Source organism: Psittacula echo (assembly GCF_963264785.1).
Source record: "Psittacula echo genome assembly, chromosome: 9".
NCBI lineage: Eukaryota > Metazoa > Chordata > Aves > Psittaciformes > Psittacidae > Psittacula > Psittacula echo.
This window is the reverse complement of record NC_137745.1, coordinates 16,470,954-16,494,666: the sequence shown is the minus strand read 5'-3', so window position 1 is coordinate 16,494,666 and position 23,713 is coordinate 16,470,954. Positions and strand designations below refer to the sequence as shown.

Here is a 23,713-nt window from a genome sequence, read left to right as displayed (position 1 = left end):
GTTTGCTGACTTAATTAAGTTCAGTAATTGTTGTAGCCCCAGTCACGTTAACCAACCTGACATTTCTGCAGCCAGTCATGGTTTCTCAAGACCACAAACTCATCTAAAGAATATACAGCATGTTGTAAGAGAAGGCAGAAAGCATGGTATATATGGCAAACTAAATATGTCTTGTTCAACTATGCACACTTTTATAGGTTAAAGGTGACCTGCAAATCAATTTGTGAAACTTTATCAAGGCAAACAATACATATTATATGCCCCATTAGCCAGGCTAAAAGAACAGAAGTATCTAGTTTATCCAACCAAACATTTTCTTCTTAGGCCTTCAGAACTAAGAAGAAATACAGGAAGTGATACCCTTGAAGTGGGCTGTGGGGTTCATTCTTGAGTGGTGCTTACCTGACCCCTTGTAGGCCGGCTCCAAGCTCCAGCAGGATCCCTGGGTGATGTGACATCACCAGCATGGTGCATGGGAGGGTGTTACATTGGAGCGGGAGCCGGAGGTCCTAGTGGGGCTGGGCTTCCCAGAACCTAAGAGAAAGAAATAGTAAGCGTTTCGGTTATGTGCTGAATGCTGGTCTCTGATTAGCCTGGAGAATGAGAGCATTCAGCACAAACACGGAGCTAACAGCATCAAATTGATTTGCAGACCACCTTTATGGAAGTGACTTCCTGACCATTTGCCACAGATCTCCCTGTCCTTTCCTGGGAACAACATGCCTTGAGAGGAACATTTACAATGCTGTTGAGAAGCAGGCTAGTCCCACTGTTCTTTGGCTGCACTGCCCCTACACCTAGTGCCGGTGATCTTGCTTCAAATCTTATATCAAACACCTTTGTTGCTACAAGCATCACGCCTCTTATCTGATGCTAAATATTAACACATCTTGTATCAGGACTACACTAAAATTCCAAGCCTGCCATAATGAGAAATGGGTGAATCCAAAGCCTCATGAAAGTACAGGCTTGGAGAATTCTAGCCGCAAATTCTCCTTGCTTTCAGGTGACCTAGAAAAGAAAATGTATAGTTTTGTCCTTTTGTGTAAAAGGAGTCAGGTTCATTTTGGGATACATCTGAGTTGAAGTCACTTAAGAAGCCCAGTAACATTCACATTTCTTCTTTCTGAAATTTTAATATCAGAAAGCACAAAAGGCCAGGTAATATACCACAAGAACTGATAAGCCAGAAACTGAGCAGCTGAAAGGGAAAATATATCTTAGCCATGCAGGGCAGACTTCCCCTTCTTTCCCCCCCGATTACTCTGTAGTCAATATATGTTCCAAATGGAGTCTGATTCTCACCCCACCTCCCAAAGAATCAGCACCTCCCACCACTTGGGACACAACAATTCACAATGTATGTCTCATGAGGTCCAAGGTGCCTCGCAAAAATCACAGAAGGCTGAACATGTCTTCCCTCATATCCATATGGTGAAAACGAGACCAAAAATACAGCTTTTCCAACCACTGAAATCACCTAAAAAAGGTGCAATATTCTATACAACCCATATATTGCACGTTTCACAAATATTTATCTGTACTACACTGTAACTACAATACCTGTGGCTGCAGACCATGTCCTCTGTCAAACAAACAAAAGAAAAACAGTAAAGCACATTCCAACTATGCTACTCCTACTGCAACCTCCTGTGTGATTTCCTGCTCAGTGACATTTACAACAGAAGCAGTACTCTGCTCAGTAATCAAGCAATACAGAGCCATAAATCAAAAGCTGAGACTTAACAGACATTGGTGTCGAAAGCAAGGCAACAAAACAAAAGTACTTTTTTTTCAATCACATCCCTGCTGGGGCACAGATCTTCTACAGAATTAGATCGTTCCTTGAATTTTTAATTGAGACGTATGTTATTAGCCGGCTAGTGTGCAATACTCCAAAATCAGAAATCTATCAAACCAATGAGGATACTGTCGTCATATGGAGGCCCAGCTCTGGCTATAGCTTTCAACAAAGCAAAGCTGGAGAAATACTGCAAGAGACTGACCATTTATATTTAAATTTTTCAGTCCTGAGACAACTTAGGGAGATGCCAATAAACGTACAGAAGGCAAAAACTGCCAGTTTAAGTTAGTTCAAGACCCTAAAGCTTCAGAACCATTGAAGCAACTGATTTCTGTTACAGAAGACAGTCACCTAGTGATCACAGTTGGAAGACCTACTGGACTCCATGCAAACGCCTGTTAAGATGGGGACAAAGAGAGCAAGTAACAATGGAATAATGTGACGGCAACTGTTCACGAAACCAGAGGCTGGAGGCCTTGTAGCTCCCTCCATCACCACACACTCATTCTTTGCATTTTCAGACTAGCAAACAACCACAGATGATTATTAATACAATCTTGTTTTGCTTCCCAGAGGAAGAGAACTTTTCAGGTGAGGAAAATTTTACAGCATTATTTAAACACTAGCAGGAGGCATGGAAGGGTGCTGGCTTCAGTTTATCACAGCTTCTCCCAACATTCTCTAAGTGTGGCTGTCAAAAAGGAACACATGAAAAGACCTGCAAGCAAACCCAAATGACAAGACTAGCCAACAAAATCTCTCAGGAAAACACTTCAAAATCAATAGGACCTACTGACAAGTCTGCAATTTTAAAATATAAGTTTGGGGAATGTATATGTAGGCAACCTATTTCTGAATATACTGTACTGATTTAACTCCATTTTTAATTGCTTACTTCTTTGCACTTCATTTTCTATCCAGTAAAAGAAACTTTGTGTCTAACTTCAATTACTTAAAATAAGTAGTGACATTTACATATTAGTTTGCCAACAGGGAAGTCTTGCCACTAGACATTACTGGAAAATAAGAACAGATGGTCAGTATATAAAAGGGATGGAATCAATAAAACATGAATTAGGGAAGAGTTCAAGTATATGAGACAGTGAATATCATGCTAATTTAAGTACAAGAGATGTTTTGATTCTAGAAAACTCCCCATTTAAATACAAACTATTAACTAATGGTCCCCACTCATATCCCAGGTTGTTTATTATACATCAACTTTAAATACATCTAGTTAACATTTAGTACCCAAGAACACACCCTGCAAAAAGCACCACAGTTACCAGAGATCCCTCTCCAGTTTGATACCTCTTACTCAGTTTTGCTGCACTGTGTGCACAAGATCCTGAAACGATGCCGTTTTCCCTAATGGATTTGTAACATAAGTAATGCTACCAAAAACATCATCTTTTCAGTAACCTCTGTTCTCCTAGTACAGAAGCTGATACGTTCCAGTCTCACTACACAAGGCAATAAAGTGATTCAAACAAATCTTAGGAAAATTTAGGCTTTCAAAACATGGTAGGGAAGCAGCTTCCAAAGAGTTCCTTGCTTATAAATCAATTATATTATTTTGTCAGCCCAACTTACTGCTTTAGAAAATTTCCTTAGGAGTTTATTTTGTGGCAATATCCAGTATAAATGAAGTGCAAATAAACTTCTGACGAGTTAGCATGATTTATTAAGTCTTTGTTTGGTTATTTATTTCAATTGTGAATTTTGAGTGAAAATATGGGTCACTATAAAACATTACAGTTATGCTTTTGAATAAAAAGCAGCTGTTCCCCTTCATTAATCAATATAAAGACAGTTTTCTTTAAGGAACAGAAGAGATACACATTACTCTGTGTAACTAGTGATACACCCCACAGCTATGTCACCAGCCAGGACAAAAGGATCTTGTCCAAACTGAACATTTTGTGGCCTACAGAGGCACACAGAGCCACCCTTCAAGTTATAAGAAGCAAGTCTTTTCCTGACACTTGCCTAAAGAATTGGCCTTATATTAAAGCCAAAAGAACAAAATGCTTTTTACTGGGCACTCAAGTCTTTGTAGTTGACTTTGGGAAAATAAAACGCTTCTCAACTATACACTATTTCAGTCACAGATTTTTAGTTTCAAGTGGAAGCAAGTCTGTTCTTTAAAGGGGGAAGATTCCAAAAAAGATTTTTTTTTTTTTTTTTTTTTTTATAAACAGCAAGATATTTGGCTGTAATCTAAGAAGGTAAATTGTTGGGGTATCAGAAACTCCTGAAGTTGCCAGCAGCATCAATCTGAACATACAACTACCATACGCCTCAAACAGCACCTTCAGGAAGCCAGCAAGCCCTGATCTGACTGCTGATAACTTCTGCCAGAAACGTTAACAGCTTGAGGAGCACTTGAGAAGCTTGTTTAATCTGCCCGAACCCCACTCTTGAGCCATTTCCACCAGGACTGACATGTGCAAAGCAACACTGGACTCCATGCCAGAAAATGAAACAGTTACTAGAACACTGCCCTGCATCCTGATGCAAGTTATCTTCTAGTTCCAGCTACATCAACCAGCTAAGGTTTAAGAAAGATATGAAAACATAACACGTGCAGTGACAAAAAAAAACCCTTCAGCATACCCCTAATGTCATCAGTTTGCAAGAGCCCAGTGAACCTAGTCTCAAACTCAACCACATCCTTCCAGTGACAATTGTCAAAGTTTCTCTTAGTTCCACTACAGTCTCGCGGCCTGCTTACCTCAGGCTCTGTAAGTAAGTAACAGCAAAAACGCAAAAATCCCTAAAGAATCAAACTTGCAGTTCAGAAATACCAAAATGAAGACCCACTCTGATCAATCGCACCTTGTACTGATCTTAACACAGAACTGCTACACTGTCAATCCCTCCTGTCACACTCACTTCAGCAGATACAAGACCTTAATAGATGGAAACAGAGTATAATTTAAGAACCTTCACACTACTATTACCATTTCTTGCATGACTGAATTAAATTTTAAAACACCTATGAGCAGACTTGTTATAACCAGATAAAGTAAGCAGATTGTCAGCAATAAAAGTAATATGCATTTGCCTTTAAATAGCAAGTTCTACTCTTTATGAAAAGCATTTCTCTGTTGTGTTTGAGACAAGACTCCCTTTCAATAAAAGAATGCTGTTTTTTAAACTGTAGGTTAGAATATTACTTTACATATCTTTTTTCCAGGCAGCATCACCTATTAAAGGGAGCTCCTATGAGCAGATTTCTCCTAATTCTTGCCCTGGTGCCTGGTTGCTTGCTCTTGCCCCACAGTGCTGAAAACATCTTAGAGGGTGTACATGGAAAAACGGGATTACCAAAACTTCCTCATGCTACTGCCTCTCTTGCTTGGAGGGTTATTTTTAACCCAGGTCAATTCACTGTGACTCACAGCATCACCTCATTTACAGTTGTGCCTGCACGTAAAAGGAAACGATGACTGCAAAGGAAAATACATGTGGAACTGCTGTTCAGCCAGTGCCCCCCACCTCCTAACCCAGAGCAGACCTGATTCAAACATAGCTGTTTTCTGTGGAGGGAAATGCAACATGTTACGCCTGTAGGAAAGTGGAGGAATTTTGTAATTACCATTGTAATATCAAACTTCTTGATTTTTTTTTTACAAAATTTTACTAGCTTTGGAGGTGGAGCTTTACTCACAATCTAACACTTTACAATCATAGAATCATAGAATAGTTAGGGTTGGAAAGGACCCTAAGATCATCTAGTTCCAACCCCCCTGCCGTGGGCAGGGACACCTCACACTAAACCATGTCAAACAAGGCCTCATCCAACCTGGCCTTGAACACCGCCAGGGATGGAGCATTCACAACCTCCCTGGGCAACCCATTCCAGTGCCTCACCACCCTCTCAGTAAAGAATTTCTTCCTTAGATCCAATCTAAACTTCCCCTGTTTAAGTTTGAACCCATTACCCCTTGTCCTGTCACTACAGCCCCTGATGAATAGTCCATCCTCAGCATCCTTGTAGGCCCCCTTCAGATATGGGAAGGCTGCTATGAGATCTCCACACAGCCTTCTCTTCTCCAGGCTGAACAGCCCCAACTTTCTCAGCCTGTCTTCATACGGGAGGTGCTCCACTCCCCTGATCATCCTCGTGGCCCTCCTCTGGACTTGTCCCAACAGTTCCATGTCCTTTTTATGTTGAGGACACCAGAACTGCACACAATACTCCAAGTGAGGTCTCACGAGAGCAGAGTAGAGGGGCAGGATCACCTCCTTCGACCTGCTGGTCACACTCCTTTTGATGCAGCCCAGGATACAGTTGGCTTTCTGGGCTGCGAGCGCACACTGGCAGCTCATGTTCATTTTTTCATCAACCAACACCCCCAAGTCCTTCTCCTCAGGGCTGCTCTGAATCTCTTCTCTGCCCAACCTGTAGCTGTGCCTGGGATTGCTCCGACCCAGGTGTAGGACCTTGCACTTGGCATGGTTAAACTTCATAAGGTTGGCATCAGCCCACCTCACAAGCGTGTCGAGGTCCCTCTGGATGGCATCTCTTTTCTCCAGCGTATCAACTGAACCACACAGCTTGGTGTCATCGGCAAACTTGCTGAGGGCGCCCTCAATCCCACTGTCCATGTCACCGACAAAGATGTTGAACAAGAGTGGTCCCAACACTGATCCCTGAGGGACACCACTCGTTACTGGTCTCCAGCCAGACATCGAGCCATTGACCACAACTCTTTGCATGCGGCCATCCAGCCAGTTCTTTATCCACCGAGTGGTCCACCCATCAAATTGATGTCTCTCCAATTTAGAGACAAGGATGTTGTGTGGGACAGTGTCGAACGCTTTGCACAAATCCAGGTAGATGATGTCAACTGCTCTACCCCTGTCCATCAATTCCCTCACAAAACAGATTTCACAGAAGCCAAAGGTCCTTCCATGGCATCCTAACATGCCACACCTTTAGCTGCAGCTGAAGAAAACAACATTACAAGAACTTGCTGAAAAACTCAGATACTACATCTCAGGAACAAGGTGATAACAGCATGACAGAATAGCATCAAGCAGTACGTCACAGCACCCCACTCAGTGAAAGGTACACACTGCACCAGAGCGTATCAGTGCAGGACTTCACATTGACACAATTTTATGAAAGCAACATCCTTGCACTGGTTTATTCTCATATGAGGAAGACTGGACTTGTGATGAAGGGCTGGATTTGACCTCCTCAAGTCCCAGGTTCAGGTGTGAGCCTCAAAGGCTGTTTTGCACTTCATGTGCAGCGTTTTTCATTTTCCAGCTCCAACAGAGGAACATGACTTTTTGCTTTCCTCACCGGATTTCACAGGTGACTGGAGACATATCATCCCATCCACCACACATACACAAAACATCAACCACAACCTAACCCTCAGCTTTGCTGAAATTCCTCAAAAACTGTAGTTAAGACACAAAAAGTGTAAGCATCAGTCAAGAGCCTACCAAGAACCTCCAGTCATGGTTAGCTGAGTGCTATAACTATTATGATGGGTTTTGGAAAGGCAGAGTACAACAGCTTAAACTTCACACTATGCTAGTAACAGCTCCAAGGTTTTTGGCCCATCTGGAGCATAAGAACAGTAAGCTTGAGCTCGCCTAATAATGCCAGTGAAAGTGTAACTGTAATCCAGACATCCAGATCACAATCTCAGAAAAAAGCTTGGAGAAAGTTCCAAGCTGCAGAACACAGAGCAAACACAAGCTTCATTGTTATCCAGGGCCATGACTTCCTTTGCATTAGGAAAACACTGAACACCAGACATGCCGATCTGCTGCTAGAAGTGCTGCATTACTGCTAAATCTATAAAAGGTCTACAGGAAGGCTTATGTTTGAGAGGGAAAAGGTAAAAATAGGAGTAATCAGGTTTTACATCCTGAAACCAAAGCAATGTTTTGTAGCACTCGTCACATCATGGCATCTTCTCACTTTACTCACACAAAGATGTCATCTTTTGGCATGATATGATTTAAACCTTCATCCATTTGGAAGATTTTGTGGAACCGATGATTATACACGTCTGTCACCACCATCTAGAACAGCAAGTGATAATTGCAAAGAAATTATAATAAAAGCTTATGTAAGTTTAAGCAAACTAACTTGAAATTAAAATAACATTTTATTCCTATTCTTTATCAGAATTTTCAGCACAACATCAGCACTGTTTTCTGTAACAGCACCCAGCAGCTAATCAGCTGTATTTGTTACGACAGATCAGAAAAACAAAGCAAATAGACTGGGTCCACAGAGGTATGGAAGAGATGCAACTCCAATAGCTTTCTGCCCCTTCTCTTACATCTCTGTACTGCAATGCATATATCAGAGTAAGCAGAGATTGTTTCATGCATCTTTTTTATTTCACAATCAAAGAAAAGCATTCAAACTTGTTAGGGTTTCATCACTATTCCATTAAGTGCAGCTTATCACTAAAAGCTAAGCCACCAAAATGCTTCAAGAACAAAAAGGAAAAATTACTGTCTGCATTTACCCTTACATTTTCTGCAGGAACACCAGAGAGTCTGGAAAGCGATTCACACAGATCTGAGATGGCCCCCATCATCGGCACCACAACCCGGTACTAGAAACAAAGACAATATCATGCTTATACCAGGCAAAATAAACCTAGTCTCACGAACTGAGATTTTATAAAGCCACTTGATTTCACATGTTCAGTTCCCAGTTTTTGAATAAAAAAACCCCATCCTACTTCACCCAAAGGTAGACAACAAGGTCCTCTACATCACTTGCAAAGTCTCAACTTTAAAACCTAAGAGAAAGACTCAGATTATTTAAGTTTTTGTCTTCAACATGCCTCACCTGGACAGGCCTACGCTGTGGGTCTGCATATACCAAAGTGACTTCCATAAGACGATCTCTCCTCAAGGGCAATGGAAGGGTTAAATAACAGAAAGGATCAAAGGTCACAGAAACTTTAGAGCATTTGGGACAAACAAGAGTAGATTTGAAAAGACCATGAAAAATATCCACAATGATAGAATCATTCCTCAGCCTATGATTCTCCCAGGCCTCTTTTGCCACTGCCTATAAAAAGAAAAAAAAAACAAAACATTAAAAGCTATTTCTCACAAACACTCAGGGATCTCACAAGCACAGGGATTAAAGAAAACTCAGAACATTGATACTGATGTCAATATTGCACCATAAGCACATCTTCCTGCACAACAGTACAAGAACACACATTCTGCTGTAAGACTGAACAACAGCAATATGTCACGAGGTGTCATGAAGAGTGAGCCAGGCCATAAAGCATGACAGGGTTCTCCCCTCCCAGATAGACTGCTTTGCAAGGACAATGTTTATGTGGCCGATGAGCTGGAAGGCCAGGAAGTGTCACAAACCACAATTAAACTCCCTGAGAAGCACTACCTGCCCTACCCTTAAGTAAAGGGCACCATACCGAATCAGGTCTGCCATTGGCATCCTTCAGCTCCAAGTAGGGCTTCTTCTTCACTCTGTTCAAATCCTCATGCAAGCCATCTAGAAGAAAAGCCAAGAGCTCCTGAGAATCTTGCTGCTGGTATCCTGAAAACTGAGGGGCAAATCTGCCAACCTGCGTCTGAAACATAGAGACAAGAGTCAGAAGGGTTGAGCATTACCTATGTATGAAAGACAAGCATAAAAACACTCATGTCCTGCCTTTTGCAGAGATCAACTCCATGCTACCTTATGCTAGCAGCAGATCACAGTGAAATGGATTCTAATGCAGTAAGGATGCCAGTACAATTTTCTCAACTGTTTTTATTTGCCCTCCTAGTGTTGAGAGGGAAGAATGCATTCAGTGCTGTGATGCGAGAAATCTAAGTTATTAGTATTAATTCAGGAACCTCCAAAACAACTAAGCACGCAAAACCTATCTGCCGATACAGATGTTGTACTTTAATTTCTCTTTCAGAAGCTTACAGTTCTCACAACGCAGACTTGCTGTAAGACAGTACCCTGAAGCAGGTGGACTGGAAGACTCAAAATGTTTGCAGAAGATATTTATGAGCTAACAAAACTGGCTTAAAACTAAGATTGAAAATCTCACCACAGTAATCTCTAGGTACTCTGAAGACTGTGATATGAAGCTAAGAAACTTAACAGCCTGAGCTAGCAAGAGCCAGAAACAGCATGCCCTTACACTCCTCTTATCTCGCAACACTGCCATTTAGTGTTCCTGCTTCTGAAACAGCAGTAGGAAGGGATCCCAGACAAAAACCAACAATTAACTGAAGGAATGGTCAGTCCTATGACCATCACTAGTCTTCCCATAAACACAGAGTCCAACAGACTTGCAAAATTATGCTTAGCACATTTTGAACACTCAAGGTAACAACTGCAAGGAAGCCCAAATTGAAGGGCTGCTTATATAATGCAGATAGTTAACACTGTCACTGAATAAGCAATAGAAAAATCACAACTGGTACTGTACTAGGAAATAAAGAGTAATTCCTATTCCAGCCTTAAACAAGAACAGACCACATTAAGGCACTTTTACTGATGTCCACCATATATTCATATATTTCCTCTGAATGGAAGTTTACAGACCAACTTTCATAGTGGTGGATGATTTGCCAGCAACTACAAGTCACAGAAATTAAACATCCTGTTGATCCAGATCTACCTATGACTCCAAAGAGGGCAGATTTCTATAGCCCATCAGACTTCTGCTCCAGGTCTCAAAAGCATATACCCTCAACTGCAAGACTATACCACACAAAACCTAAACAGTAACAGGACACACATTTACATTAATATCAGATCACTGCTTATTTCATGCATTTGGGAACTTAATCTTTCACAGCATACCGAGATTGCACTACAGAAGCAAACTCTTCGTGTTCCTTGGATGCTTTATTCACTGTTCTGCACTGGAGCATCTTCGCATTACACTTAAAAGACATAGCTACAGTTTTTCTAGAGGTTCATATGCAACTGCTATATTGCATTATTTCAGCTGAAAGCAGCTTTTTACACTGAAGCACTGGGAACACTGCATCAATAAATAACATTATAGACAAGGGGATGCACTTTGTTCTCCACTTTCTAATTTTATTTTTTAAAATTATAACTTTCCTTTTCCCACTGATTAAAGTTCACAGCAATTCACATGACCTTGCCTAGTTTTGCGGCAAAGATCATTTTGATGCATCTGTAAACAGCTCCAAGGCTGCAAAGTCATTTACCAAGTAAGGCATTTCACATTAAGGAGCAGTAACCAATTCTGGGGTATGACTACTAGAAAGTCTCTCCCTGTACCCTGAGAAGCAATTGCATAAAACGTGAAACAACAAATTGTCATTGCTGCTTTCCTAACACTAGCATATGTGGAAGGCATATTAGCTTCTGCTGTTTCTTCTGTCAAAAAGCTATGCTACAAGAAAACAGAGTACTTACTTTAAACATACGTGGTGCCACATGTGACTGTCTTCCAGACCACATCTGTTTAATGAGCTCTGCGTAGGCTTCTGCAATTTCTCCTCTCATCCCCAGTGGATTGTTGTGATTTATTTCAGCTTCATACTTGTCTTCCAGAAAATAGTCAGTCAGAGGAGGGGTATTGCTTAGACACTGAAAAAGCATTAAGAAAATGAATTTACTGCACAAGACAATAAATCAGTGACAATAAAATAATAAACCCAACTTTCACATTAGAACATGTACTAAGTTACTAACAAAACCCAAGAGACTGTGGGATACTGTAACCATTGCAACTCAGAGCAGGGCTAAAATTAAAAACCACCTCCACCAGATACTGCAGTCAAAAAACTAACAGCTCATTTCTGAAACATGGTTTCTCTCACAGGTGTCACACAGATTTTTGTCCTCTGCAGCATATTTGCCCCCAAGTGTAGGCTCCTCCTCCAGAGCAGACTCCACTGGTTTATTTAGCTTAAGGCATAGGCTCCACAGCTCCACAGCCACTCGGTTCTCCTTCAGAAATTTCTTTAAAACTGGCAGCACATTTATCTCCTTCCATTCCTTCAGTGCAGAATAATTTTAAGTACTCATTTAAAGTTAGTGTATTTAATAGCTCAGGAAAGTAAACAGCAACCAACCTTCTGGGGAAAAAAAAAAAAAAAAAAAAAAAAACCAAACACAAAACCCAAAACCAAACCAAAAAACAAACAACCAAAAAAACCCCACAGCTGCAGACTTTCGGAAGGAAGATATCTGCTCTTGGTTACTGTCCCTCCACATTTTGTTATTTTGTTTGGTAACTTCCATTGACACTTCAATTTGGCTAGTCTCTTGGTGTAATGCTGAGATCTGGCAAAAAAACAAGCCTGCAAGTGCCAGAAGAGTAAAGATTACAACCACAGCCCTGCCAAGACTCACCTGTTCGTATAATTAATGTATGCAGACCTGTTTTTCCACAGGTTACTGGGGTGGTAGGGCAGGCAACCTTACATATGAATTACATATAAATCTGCACAGAACAAGTATGGAAGGTCTTTAGAGATACCACCTTAATGTCCTCAAGCCTATATCCCATATTCAATCTCCAACCTTGAAATTTTAATATGAGGAACAGTGGGAAGAAAGGTGTTTGCTCCTCCAAGAAGTGAAACACAAGCTATGTTTTAACCTACAAAGGACCAAACATCATTAAAAAATACCCATCACAAAGTTAGCTATTTAAAGATAGGAAGAATACTACTCTATATCTACTCTTCTGGCAGTGTTCAAGGCCAGGCTGGACAGAGACTTGGGTGACATGGTTTAGTGTGAGGTGTCCCTGCCCATGGCAGAGGGGTTGGAACTAGATGATCTTAAGGTCCTTTCCAACACTATTCTGTGAATCTACGATTTATATACTCATTAGCAGTGTATTGTGGTACTGACTGAACACATCCCGGGAAATCACCATAAACCTCAGGACACAACTAACACAGGAAGTAGTTTTGCTAATTCAGTAGTTCAAAGATTTTAAGCTTATAGCAAGAAGTGATGCTCGGATAAGTAAAGTAAGACTTCGATGTGAGAACAAAGCTAATTCTGAAGTATGATCAAAATTACTAGGGCTTCAAGGCACTGTAGTATCAAGAAATATTAAACTGGGCTCTTTCTGAACACCTGAAATTTCAGGACCTGTAGCAGATGCCTGTACAGTGCTTCACCAATTAGATGTAGGTACACAGCTCTCCCAGCAGTTACATACGGCAATCCAGAGAGAGTCAGCAGTCATGCCCTTTAGCCACCTCCACTGTCACTGCCCTGATGTGTAGCTTGTGGAATTTATTTCCTATCAAATTCTTCCAGTTCTAGTGTCCATGTGCTAAGTATCTTTCTCTGGACAGATGACACTAAAGTGCTTATTGATTGCTATGGTTTGACACCAGCCTCTCACTGGGAAACTGTTGCTAACAAAATTCCACAAGCCTCAAAAAATTAAGTCAGAAATTTGCATTTGAGAGACTGATGTCTAGAAAATTAAAGCCTAATAGTAAATACAAGAAAGTTTTTCATCCGATTAGTTTGTATGCAAAAATTAAAATTAAAGCGTGTTTGGATTAAGTTACTTTGACAATTAAAAAAATAATTCTAAAAGTTGTCTCTTAGCTGTAAAGTTCAAGAGAATATAATGCGGTGTAAGGTTACCATGATACAACTAAAAATAAAGTCATGCTGAACAAACAAGTAAGGCAGCCCAAGTTTATTCTGGTATCCTGAATACAACATGCATAATGCATTATAGTTATTTTAAGACCTGTTCTAGCTTTCAAAGCTACCACAGAATGACAGAAGTCATTACACAGCACTTGGACCACACTAAAGTTCATACAAGTTGGCTCATATTTTGTTTGAAATTCTTAGCAAAAAACTATCCTTAACAAGTTGGGGTTTTTTTAATGAACCAAATAAACCTAAGAGACTAAGTTAAATGAGTATGCCAGTAATTATTATCATTGCATAACTGACACAACCTTAACACCCACACAATGACCATGAACCCTTCCTGTGGCTTTTCACACTCCTCATTTTGGAGGAATCTTTAAACATGGACCCCAGAACTGCCTGCAGTGACCTGCTCATATTACTTGTGCGGCCCACACAAGTCACAACGTCCTCCATGTCAGCCCATCTTTGTCAGAGCACAGCACTCGGATTTTACAGTTGGGCATCTGTTTAGTATTACTTCCCCCGCAGTCTTCCAGAAGTCACTGGATCATTTCAGATCCAGTCCTTTATACTGTTTATAGAACTAATGTGCTATGCATAAGTCAAACTAAATATGAATTGATTTTTTTGTTTGGAGTTTGTTGGTTGGGTTGGTTTTTTTCATTCCAGGTGCAGTCTCCTCACTGAATCACATTAAAACATCTTTTTCTTTCCACAAGTTTTAACCCACAATCTTTGCAAGACTGCTCTTTCATTTAATTCTAAAGAGGGCTCTTCCAAAGTCTTACCTGTAATGCAGAATTCATGAAGCAGGTATTTCCAAGGTTACTGAGTCCACAGAGTCCAGGTTGTGACAGGGAAGCATTGTCCCTGCAACTGTAAGAGTTACAGACAAATCCAGAACCTCTGGAAAAAAGACAACACAGTGGACTGCACAGTGAGCTTACTGGATCTCAATACTGTTTAAGAGTCACACCAAATAAAAGTCAAAAAGATGTTTAATGAAATTGTTTAACCAGCATGTTACATGTTTGTGCTGCTTCATAGTGGCTAATGATGAATACCAGGAATGTGAAGTATATGTGCTAACTTTAGAAACATTAATCATTACACAGTCTATTATTAATTTATGGCTCATAACACATTATTTTCCTCTGTCAGTAAGTACACAGCACTCTACCTTAATGCAGCAAGAGTTTGTATGATATTACTGTAACAGTTAATAAAAAAAATGATCTCTACCTGGAAAGGCTTCTATCACAATCACAGATGGAGAAAAGAAAGTAATCCCTTCCCTCAAATTCCCAATCCCCTCAAATCAGGCAATGCCCTAATAGTAAGCTCTGGAACATACGCTACTTTTGCAAGTGAGCAAGGAACAGCAGAATGCAGGAGTTTCAAAAGCGAAGTTTGATAAAGAGATAGACAAGAGTAGCAGAACTCCTCATCACACTCTTTTATACAGGCAAGGATGCACAGGATTATTCACACGAAGGACGAAGAAACAAAAAGAACATTCCTGCTCTTACCCCCTGCCCAGGTGGGAGCTGTTCAGTCCATAGGAGTTACTGCTATCACCATTAGTAATGACAGAAGTGGCAGACACTGAGGAATAAGAACTTGCTGATGATTTTGAAGAGGTAGTAAAGTTTCTGCTAGTTGCAGTGCTTGATCTGGGAGAAAGGAAAAAGAAGTAGAAACAGTGCTACTACTTTTTTCATCCCCAGGCCCACCTCCCACAAAACTCTACAGACTTGCTAAGCTACAGTTACTTCCCACACAGAAATTTACTGCTTTGATCTGTGTGATCACACTTTCAAACACTTGACTAGAACAGCAACATCAGACAATAGTATCAGAAGCAAGAGTAAAAATCCTTGCTTGAAGCAAAATCTGGGTTCCAGACTGAAAAAAGTAGGTAATTCAGACGGTGAGTGACAGAGAAGCAAGCTTTAAGTTCATGTGTAAACCACCTTGAGACAAGCAAGCAAAAAAACTCCCAATCTTAAAATCACAAAATACTCACTCTATGTTAAAAAACAAAGTCAGTCCTTCCCTACCTGAAACTCCCACCACCCACTCAAACAGAACACTTTCTAGCAAGAAGATAACCAGGGTGGACACAAAACTGTTACTAAGCCGAGTTGATACAACTATATTGTACCTGCAACCCAGAGGCAAGACACACCACTGTGTACATATGGTATGCATAGCAAGCCTCAGCATTTTGAGGCTTAGAGATACTGGAGTGGATTAAAAAAGTTACTAAGCCTCAAGTCTATCCAGTTGTGGATCCTAGGTTATCCCACACTACTAGCCTCCTGGTATGGAAAAGAACCAGCACACAAAAGTCACCAAAAGATCAACAAGGCACTAAAATTCTATGACAGTGTTCCGTCATAGACAGCTTTGGTTCCATAAAAAAAATGAAAACCACAAGGCAGCACTACATAAATAAGCTTAAATAAACTACCTTGATACTTGTTAATATTTCTATAGCAAGAGGTAACTGGGAGATGGTCTATTCTCTCCATCTTTGCTCAAATAAACATGTAAAACTGAATGCAAAAAAGGTGTGAGACACCAACAACCACAAAACAGTGGCCAAAAGCACAGTAGAGGATGGTGCCCTCAAGCTTTAGCTTGTTGGTGTATCTCTTTGACAGGCGCTTCCAGATGAAAATGCAAGCCCCAAACACAGACTAAACCTGACGCATGATAAAGAAAAACACATCAAACATCAGCCAGCATAACCAAAAACTATACTGCAAAGTATACTAGAAAGAATGAGCAGATCTACTGGAATAACTAAGAACCATTTCTAGGGCAGTACATGTCCTTCTGGTCATTGCATGTTGGAGGTGGAACTTCTCAAGACTACCTGGACACAATGATAACATAGAAGAGAGAACAAGAGGGTCCAGACTAAACAGCAATTACCAGACTTATGCTCCACAAGCAGGCATTTTAAGGGTTAAGATAATCACACTAATAACGGCATGTAAATATATTAAGAACATACTTTGCAAAGTTTGAAGAAGTGAATTATCTAGAAGCAAAAAAAAAAAAAAAGGCACTCTAAAAAATGCTAGACTTGAAAATGAAGCATCTCTGCTTGACATGTTTGATCCTGCTGAGAGAACAGAGTAAGATGCCAAGAAAATAATATGAAGGAAATCTAATAAGGAGAAAAGAAAAGGAGGTCAACAACTTAAGGGATTTCAAACTTTTTCAACAGAAGCATCAAGGCAGTGCAGAATCCCAAGTCAGATGGCAACTGAAGAGTGCCCAGAAATACTTCAGGAATATCCTATACACACAAAACAGCTAAGAACTTTGGAAGAAGATTAAAAAAAAAAACAAACCAAAATAACAATTTTTTTTTATGAGAAAGTAAAGATAAGAGTCAAGTCACATGGAGAAAAGTCTACCTACAAAGTTATCAAGGATCTTGAGGGAGTTCCTGTTAGAAATTGGAAAGGATCATGTAAGAAGTAAAGCAATGAAAGAGAGGCCAGCTTTCCAAAAGAGGAGAATAAAATAAATCAAATACTCTTGGGAATATAAATGTAAGCACTCTTACATGTTACAAGTTACTCGTCTACCTGTAATAACTGAAGAAAGATTGAGGATTTATGATGGATAGCTGTTCCCCCTCATTTCACAGCATGGTCACAAAGGTAACTATGATTCCAGGTAAAAGGCACAGATAGCAGCTTAGAAAAATTGTTTTCCTCTGAAAGCTTCCATTTTTAACCCCAGGAAGCTACTGTTAATGACCCCACAACACTGCAGGCTCTCAAGGAGACTGCCTCATTTGCACAGAAATGACAACAGAAGTCCTGGATGCAAAGCATTTATCCCCAACACCCCAAAAGTGTTTTTTTGTGGAGCTTGCAGACTTTGACTAGCCAAAGCCACCTGCTTCCCCCCACTGCCATCTCTCACAATATTCAACTTCTGCTCCCTTGGAAATGGAGGCCCCAACACCTCGCTGTGAAGTAAGAGATAAACATTATTTCTTCTTTTAAGTTCATGACTTAGAACCTTCCAAAACATTCTGGGCTACTCAGTGGGTTACCACTGAAACTCTGCTGAGTTTGGTCTCTGTATGCACAACAGACACTAGACTGGAAGGTGCCACGCTCCTGTAACTTCCCTTTGATCACAACTATAATGTTTCTGACAAGGATAAACACATTCAGTTACATTTCATCAACAAAACCTATAGAGAAGTAAACTATATTGAAGACAGACTTCATGTAACCATGCTACAGTTCAGGGATTTTAAAAAGAAAACAATCATTTCACAGGTTTGAGGATGAGACTGCATCGTATGACTGCTCAATCAGTTCTCCTGCTTAAGCACAATTTAAGTCTCTCAAAATAACTCCTGAGTTCCAGAAAAATCTTCCATCATGGTTTCAGAATGGCCAACAGCAATCAACCCAGACCACAAACTGTTCTAGTGACCAATAACCCTTATAGTCAGAAGAAACTCATATTTCATTTGCAGCATGAGTACCTGGCTTCATCATTTGGACATTAGTTTGTGCTCACCTCCACCTTCTGCCGGTATCTATCTCCTATCCTACAGAAGCTTTTAAGTGTTAAAATAATCTTTTACATTTCTCACTGATAAAACATTTTAACTTCCACGTCTCCTAGCACAAAAGACATGCTAATTCTTCAACAATTCACTTGGCTCTGAAACCTCTCATTAGTCTACTTCTCAAATCTGTTGACAGCGTCACAGGACATGACAATAAACTGAAAAATGTGCAGTTTTATCAGTGTGCCAGTTATCAAAATCTTTTGATGCACACTCAGCATTTCCCTACTGAAGCACTGAGGTTGTTTTCATTGGTTTTGTCTCAAGGCTGCTACATGATCTCACATCCAGGAAAACAAACCAGGACTGGAATCATATTCCTACAGAGCTCAGCATGTATTTCAGGCTCATGACCTTCATCCCCACATACACAACTTCATGCTTCACAATACTGATGCACGTTGCCCCCTGTTTGCCAATTAAAGACAGCAGCAGTTTCACATCTTGCTAAGCAACCTTTCAAAACCCACACAAATGGCAAGTGAGAAGAAATCTGGACACTTGCAGCACAAAAAGGACAAAATTAGATTAATCTAGTCCAGAAACTGTGAAGCCATATGGTCGATAAGAAGAAAAACTGCTAAGCTGAACAGCTTCAAAAAGTACTGTAAAAGGCCTTCAAGTGTTTGGAAAATAGAGACAGAAAAAGTGTTTCAATTCAGTTGAAGCTACCTTCAGAGGATACAGCAGAATTAGTCCTCCTTTAAACTACCACTAAATACATACATACATACATATATATATATACACACATACACACAGTGACAAAACATTTCTGTCAAAGCTAGACAAGGCAGGACTTACATTTAATTGGCAAAGCAGAGACCTTAATGCATTTTCATTTAGAAAGTTCTTACATGCAAAAGCCTCCCTGACTTATCTTACATACTTGACGATACTCTGAAAGCACGCAGCACCTACTGCAAACTCAAGCACTTGAAAGTCACATAATAAAGAACTCCCACAAAATATATAACCCAGTTGCTGAAGGGTTCCTCCTAAATCGTGAGCACACAAGGAACTGGGAGAAGGACATCAGTTTTAAATATGATAGGGCATTTAATTATGGTATTACATACCTACAAAATACATATCAACCATAAAGGTCTTAAAACTGTACAGTAATTCCTGGCATGTAATATCATGGAATGTTGTTTCAAGTTGAACAGATGCCTAAATCAGGACAGAGTATAGGTATGCTATACCATATAGGTGAACTAAACAACAACTCCTCAACACTTTTACTGAGGAGAGTAACAAGGAGAGAGGGGAAATGGTTCACCACGTATACACTGCCATCAGTAAAAGGAAGAGCAGGAAGAAGAAACAGCATGAAAATTACAGCAGAAACCAAAGAACAAAAAGTAATTCTACTACTGAGTATTGCAAAGGGAGGCAGACAGCTACCAGGCAGATGCTAAAAACAACTTCACTCCTGTTTTCAAATGCAATACCTGATGGAAAAGGTTCTGTTATTACAGGTCTGACACAATTTCTTGTTCATTTCTGCTAAGAAAATGATATCCAGGATAAAAAAAGTGTGTTCTAGGACTGAGCTGGAACTCTGCTAGCTCAGGATTTTATTTTGGGAGTCTTGTCAGTAACAATCAAAGAGGACCAAGTTCCACAGAGTCTTCGATAAAATCTCCCTTCAGAAACAAAGCATGCTTCCAATTCCAAAATTCCTACAATAAGTATAATCTATTCCCTCTTCTGAAACCTTGTCTAGTAGTAAAAGCAGTTTCAAGCTACAACAAGAAAGCACTTTGTTCCCTAGGGAGAAGCAAACTAACATACAAATATACCACCCAAGGACTGCTGTGATGTTTAATAGCATGTTTTCTGTTAAATGTCAGCCAGCTTGATGGCTGGGAAATAGACTGAGGGCTGCCAAACATGGGGAAAAGCTGCCTGCCTGGCAGGAGCCAGTGCCTCTGACTAACACCAAATGGTGGGGGAAAATCCTCACAACAGGGAACTCCCCCACGTCACAGTCACCTTGCACGCACATATCCTGAGTAGTGACTGACATGACCTCCCAGCTTTCCAAGGCCTCTTTTGGCACACAGGCAGTGATGCAGACGCTCACCATTCCTCTACCAACAGCAGAGCGCTCTCCATCCTGTTTGGTTTATGGCATCAAAACTCTAAATACACAAACTTTCTCATAAGCTTTTAGTATTAAAGTGATGCAGCCTAAAGAAAAAAAACTCCAAATATAAAGTTCCTCATGGTCTTGGCTAAACGGTGTTTTCTCCAGCTGAGAAAGAAATTATTAGAGCAAAATATTTGCCTGAAATAGGATTAAGTACAAGACAACGCATAAGACACAGATAATGCTATTCATATAACTTAACACAATTCTTTCAGTCACCATTATCAGCATCAAGTCAAACAATTTCACAAGTTTTACATTATAATAAGCAAATGTTTATTTCCATGTCATCAGCAAACACTAATCTGTGTACCCATAACCATTTCCATTTAAGTATTTCTAAAGGTTGAAGTCTTTACATAGCAGAGTAGCTGACAAAAAAAAAGGGAAACACAGGCCTGGGAATGCACTACAGAGCTCCTTTTTAGCTTTGTTTCATGTGGAAACAACAGCTTATGATCTGGTCTTGCATGGCTCCCTCTCTGACTGTCAACCAGTACTTGATTATGTATATGATATGAATGTTTAGATGCTTTTCACACAATGCTCTTTGTAATATGATGGACATTCTCCTGATCCATTTACCCAGTATTATCTCTCAGAAGTAGAGAATTGTTTAAAAATAGGTTTCACTGACCTATTTGATCCTTTCTTCAAGTTTAACACTAGTGAGATCTTGATCTCAAATGAGAACTTGGCAACAAGCTCTGGAAGACAACCATATTGTACAGAAAAGCATTTTCTTTATTATGGCCTACTCATAAGACTTGGGATGAGCAGTTTCTTACCACTGCAAGCAACTTTCATTCTACACGATTCACTCTATACATACAGTATTTCATTAAACTCTTCTAACTAGCTCTTCTCTAAATTAGATAGTAGACGTATCCGTGCAGTACTTACTTGTAGAAGGTTTGTATAATTGCCTTTGTGGCAAGTGGGGTTGTTCAGCTTAAAACTGAAACAATAGTTTCAACTGAAACAACAGAAAGTATACTTCAATACACTTTTTAAGGGGGAATTACAAGAACTCCAAGCATTCACCACTAGCAGCTTTAGAAATATACCCCAAGATCCTTTTTGTTCTACAATGGCAGAAGACTTTATTTTTTTTTCCCTCCACTGTGCAGCTTGCAGAGGTAGCTTTTTAAGTAGACTAACTCAACGTAAATAGCATTTGTGTCTCCTAAGAACCTAAAGGTCCTAGAACTTAAGGTACTTAATCCTTGCACAATCTATTTGAAATAGGTGTTAAAACAGAAGACATTGGCTGAAGACAAGAAATCAGCAACAGAACCTTGGAAGAATGTTTATTTTTCGAGATTTTCTCTCCTTCAAAATAGCCAAAACAAAGAAATCCACAATAGCCCATCATAACCAGGCTCCCAGAGAGAACATGTGGTGGCTACAGTCTAGCAAACAAACTGGACAAAACAGCAGAAACATACAGAACATGCTAGCTTACTTTGCCAAGATATGCTGTCCAGGCCACGTGCCATCTTCATTTCTCACTTCTATTAGAACCATCTGAAAGACAGTTCAGGTAATTAAGAAAGGTAACTGCAAATCTGCTACATATTTTGCAAAATCATTAACAAATCACACTTTCAGTGTTTGCTCAAAGTACATAAAAGCAAGTGAAAAAAGAAAAAAACAAAAACCCATAGTAGAGAAGCAGTACATGAGAATCAAAAGTTATGCCCCTTACCTGACCCTGATAGAGCCCTGCATCTTGGACTGTGCTATCCAGCTTGCAGAGCTGCTCGTAAGTGTTACTCATATACCTGTTCCATAACCTAGTTTCCTTCTCAGCGGAGATATTGAATAGTTTTCTCATTTCTTTCTCGATGGTAGCTGTTCAGGGGGAAAACAACACCAAAATTCCTAAAACATGAGTGCTTTTGGGAAAAAACCTCATAAGCCAGACATTCAGCAAAGAGGTACATCACTGATCCTTTCAGTCATATGCTTGCCTGTCAAGCCCTCAAACTAATAATGTTCAGAACACACAGAAATTTCTGCCCAAAGGCCAGCTGCTGCGAAATATTCATCATTTGAAGGTTCAAGAAGGAAGTGTTCTCAGTTACTATTGGCAGGTCAAACATCAGCAAACACACACAAAAAGTATCTCTATGAAAATATGATGGCTGACAGTCAGTATTTTTACACAAGAAAATATAGCAAAGATACAGAGAGAGAGAGAGAGAGAGAGATGGGCCAAATTTCAGGCAGAAGTGTAGGAGGAGACATTAAGATGTCTGAAATAGTCGTACGCTACGAAGAAGGAATCATAGGAGAACCAGAGACAGAACTACTGTACGTGAGTGACATGGATGTTTCTTAAGGACGTGAGTTAGTTAGAAAGGTATCCCTCAAAGCTCTTAATCACAGCTCCCTGTGTCACACACAGAATCACTATGGCTGGAAGAAACTCAGGAGGTTCTTCATTTAAACACTCAAGGCAGGGTCAACAGTGAATTCAGATCAGGCTGCTCAGGGCTTATCCAATCAGGCATTCAAAAATTGCAAGGCAGGAGATTCCCCCACCCTTCTGGGCCCTATTCAAATGTCTAGCTGTGCTAATACAGAAAACATTTTAATTGTATTAGTTGGAATCTGTCCTGTTTCAATTTATGACTATTGTCTGTTGTTTTGTTGCTTTGTGACTCAGTAAGTAGCCTGACTCCGTGTTCTCAATAACCTCCTCACAGGTGCTATGAGGACCCTCAAAGCCTTCTCTTTTCCAGGCTAAACGTAGCTCCCTCAGTCTCACACATCACATGATCAAACTCTGACTACCCTCTTGGTACTCATTAGATTTGCTCCAGTTTATTAACACTGTTCCTGTTCTGGATGGCACAAAATATCTCTTGAGGTAGCCTCAGAGCACAGCATCACGCATCAGAGAACTACTTACCAACAGTATCTGCTTTGCTAAAGTGACAGCTGATTACATTGTCAGGATCACTGCTCTCACACAGCTTCAGCTCAAGAAGATAAACTTCAACCTTATAGTGCTTCACAAACAGACCATATTCCACTACCTGCAAATAGAAGGCAGATGTGATAAACAAAACAACAAATACTGAGCAGTGCTCTGTAAGGTGCACTTGCCTAAATATTTTAAGATATAAGTCTTGCAAGTCAAGCCATAAACTGAACACTGACTTGCTTCCAAGTCACAACCTCTTGTCAGCTTGTTTTGAAGTTTTTGTTTTCTAAAACATAAGAAACCACAGTGCTTTCTTTCCAAAGTGCAAAGTTCCAAAGTTCCATCATCACAGCTGAACTGACAGTGCCAGTAACTACCCATGAAAAATATTTGACCATTCAGAGCACTTTAGGAGGATGAAAAAAAAAAAACAAAAAAACACCTGCTTCCAGTCTTTGCCTAAGGTTTGCTTAAAAAAAGAAACAAGCCAGGAGCACCAGAGCAAAAACCTTTCTATTACAAGACAGTAAGACAAAGCATTCATTACTTTTCTGCATGATACACAGAAT

At 40.1% G+C, this 23,713-nt stretch overlaps 1 protein-coding gene across 4 annotated transcripts in view; it reads right to left on the bottom strand.

The window, feature by feature from the left end:
• Window positions 1–23,713, bottom strand: part of USP4 (ubiquitin specific peptidase 4) — a gene marked incomplete at its 5' end in the record, with an annotated part of 38,628 nt that overhangs the window by 11,019 nt on the left and 3,896 nt on the right. For 2 of the 4 annotated variants that reach the window (XR_013957644.1, XM_080625392.1), the window contains 10 exons: window positions 7,761–7,855; window positions 8,317–8,400; window positions 8,640–8,864; window positions 9,241–9,399; window positions 11,220–11,393; window positions 14,234–14,351; window positions 14,975–15,118; window positions 21,678–21,739; window positions 21,921–22,066; window positions 23,130–23,256. Coding sequence is in view for 3 of the 4 variants with exons in the window: in XM_080625392.1 (XP_080481518.1) it covers window positions 7,761–7,855; window positions 8,317–8,400; window positions 8,640–8,864; window positions 9,241–9,399; window positions 11,220–11,393; window positions 14,234–14,351; window positions 14,975–15,118; window positions 21,678–21,739; window positions 21,921–22,066; window positions 23,130–23,256 (1,334 nt within the window). The remainder of the gene's footprint in view (window positions 1–7,760; window positions 7,856–8,316; window positions 8,401–8,639; window positions 8,865–9,240; window positions 9,400–11,219; window positions 11,394–14,233; window positions 14,352–14,974; window positions 15,119–21,677; window positions 21,740–21,920; window positions 22,067–23,129; window positions 23,257–23,713) is intronic. The other 2 variants (XM_080625393.1, XM_080625394.1) reach the window with 2 other exon arrangements.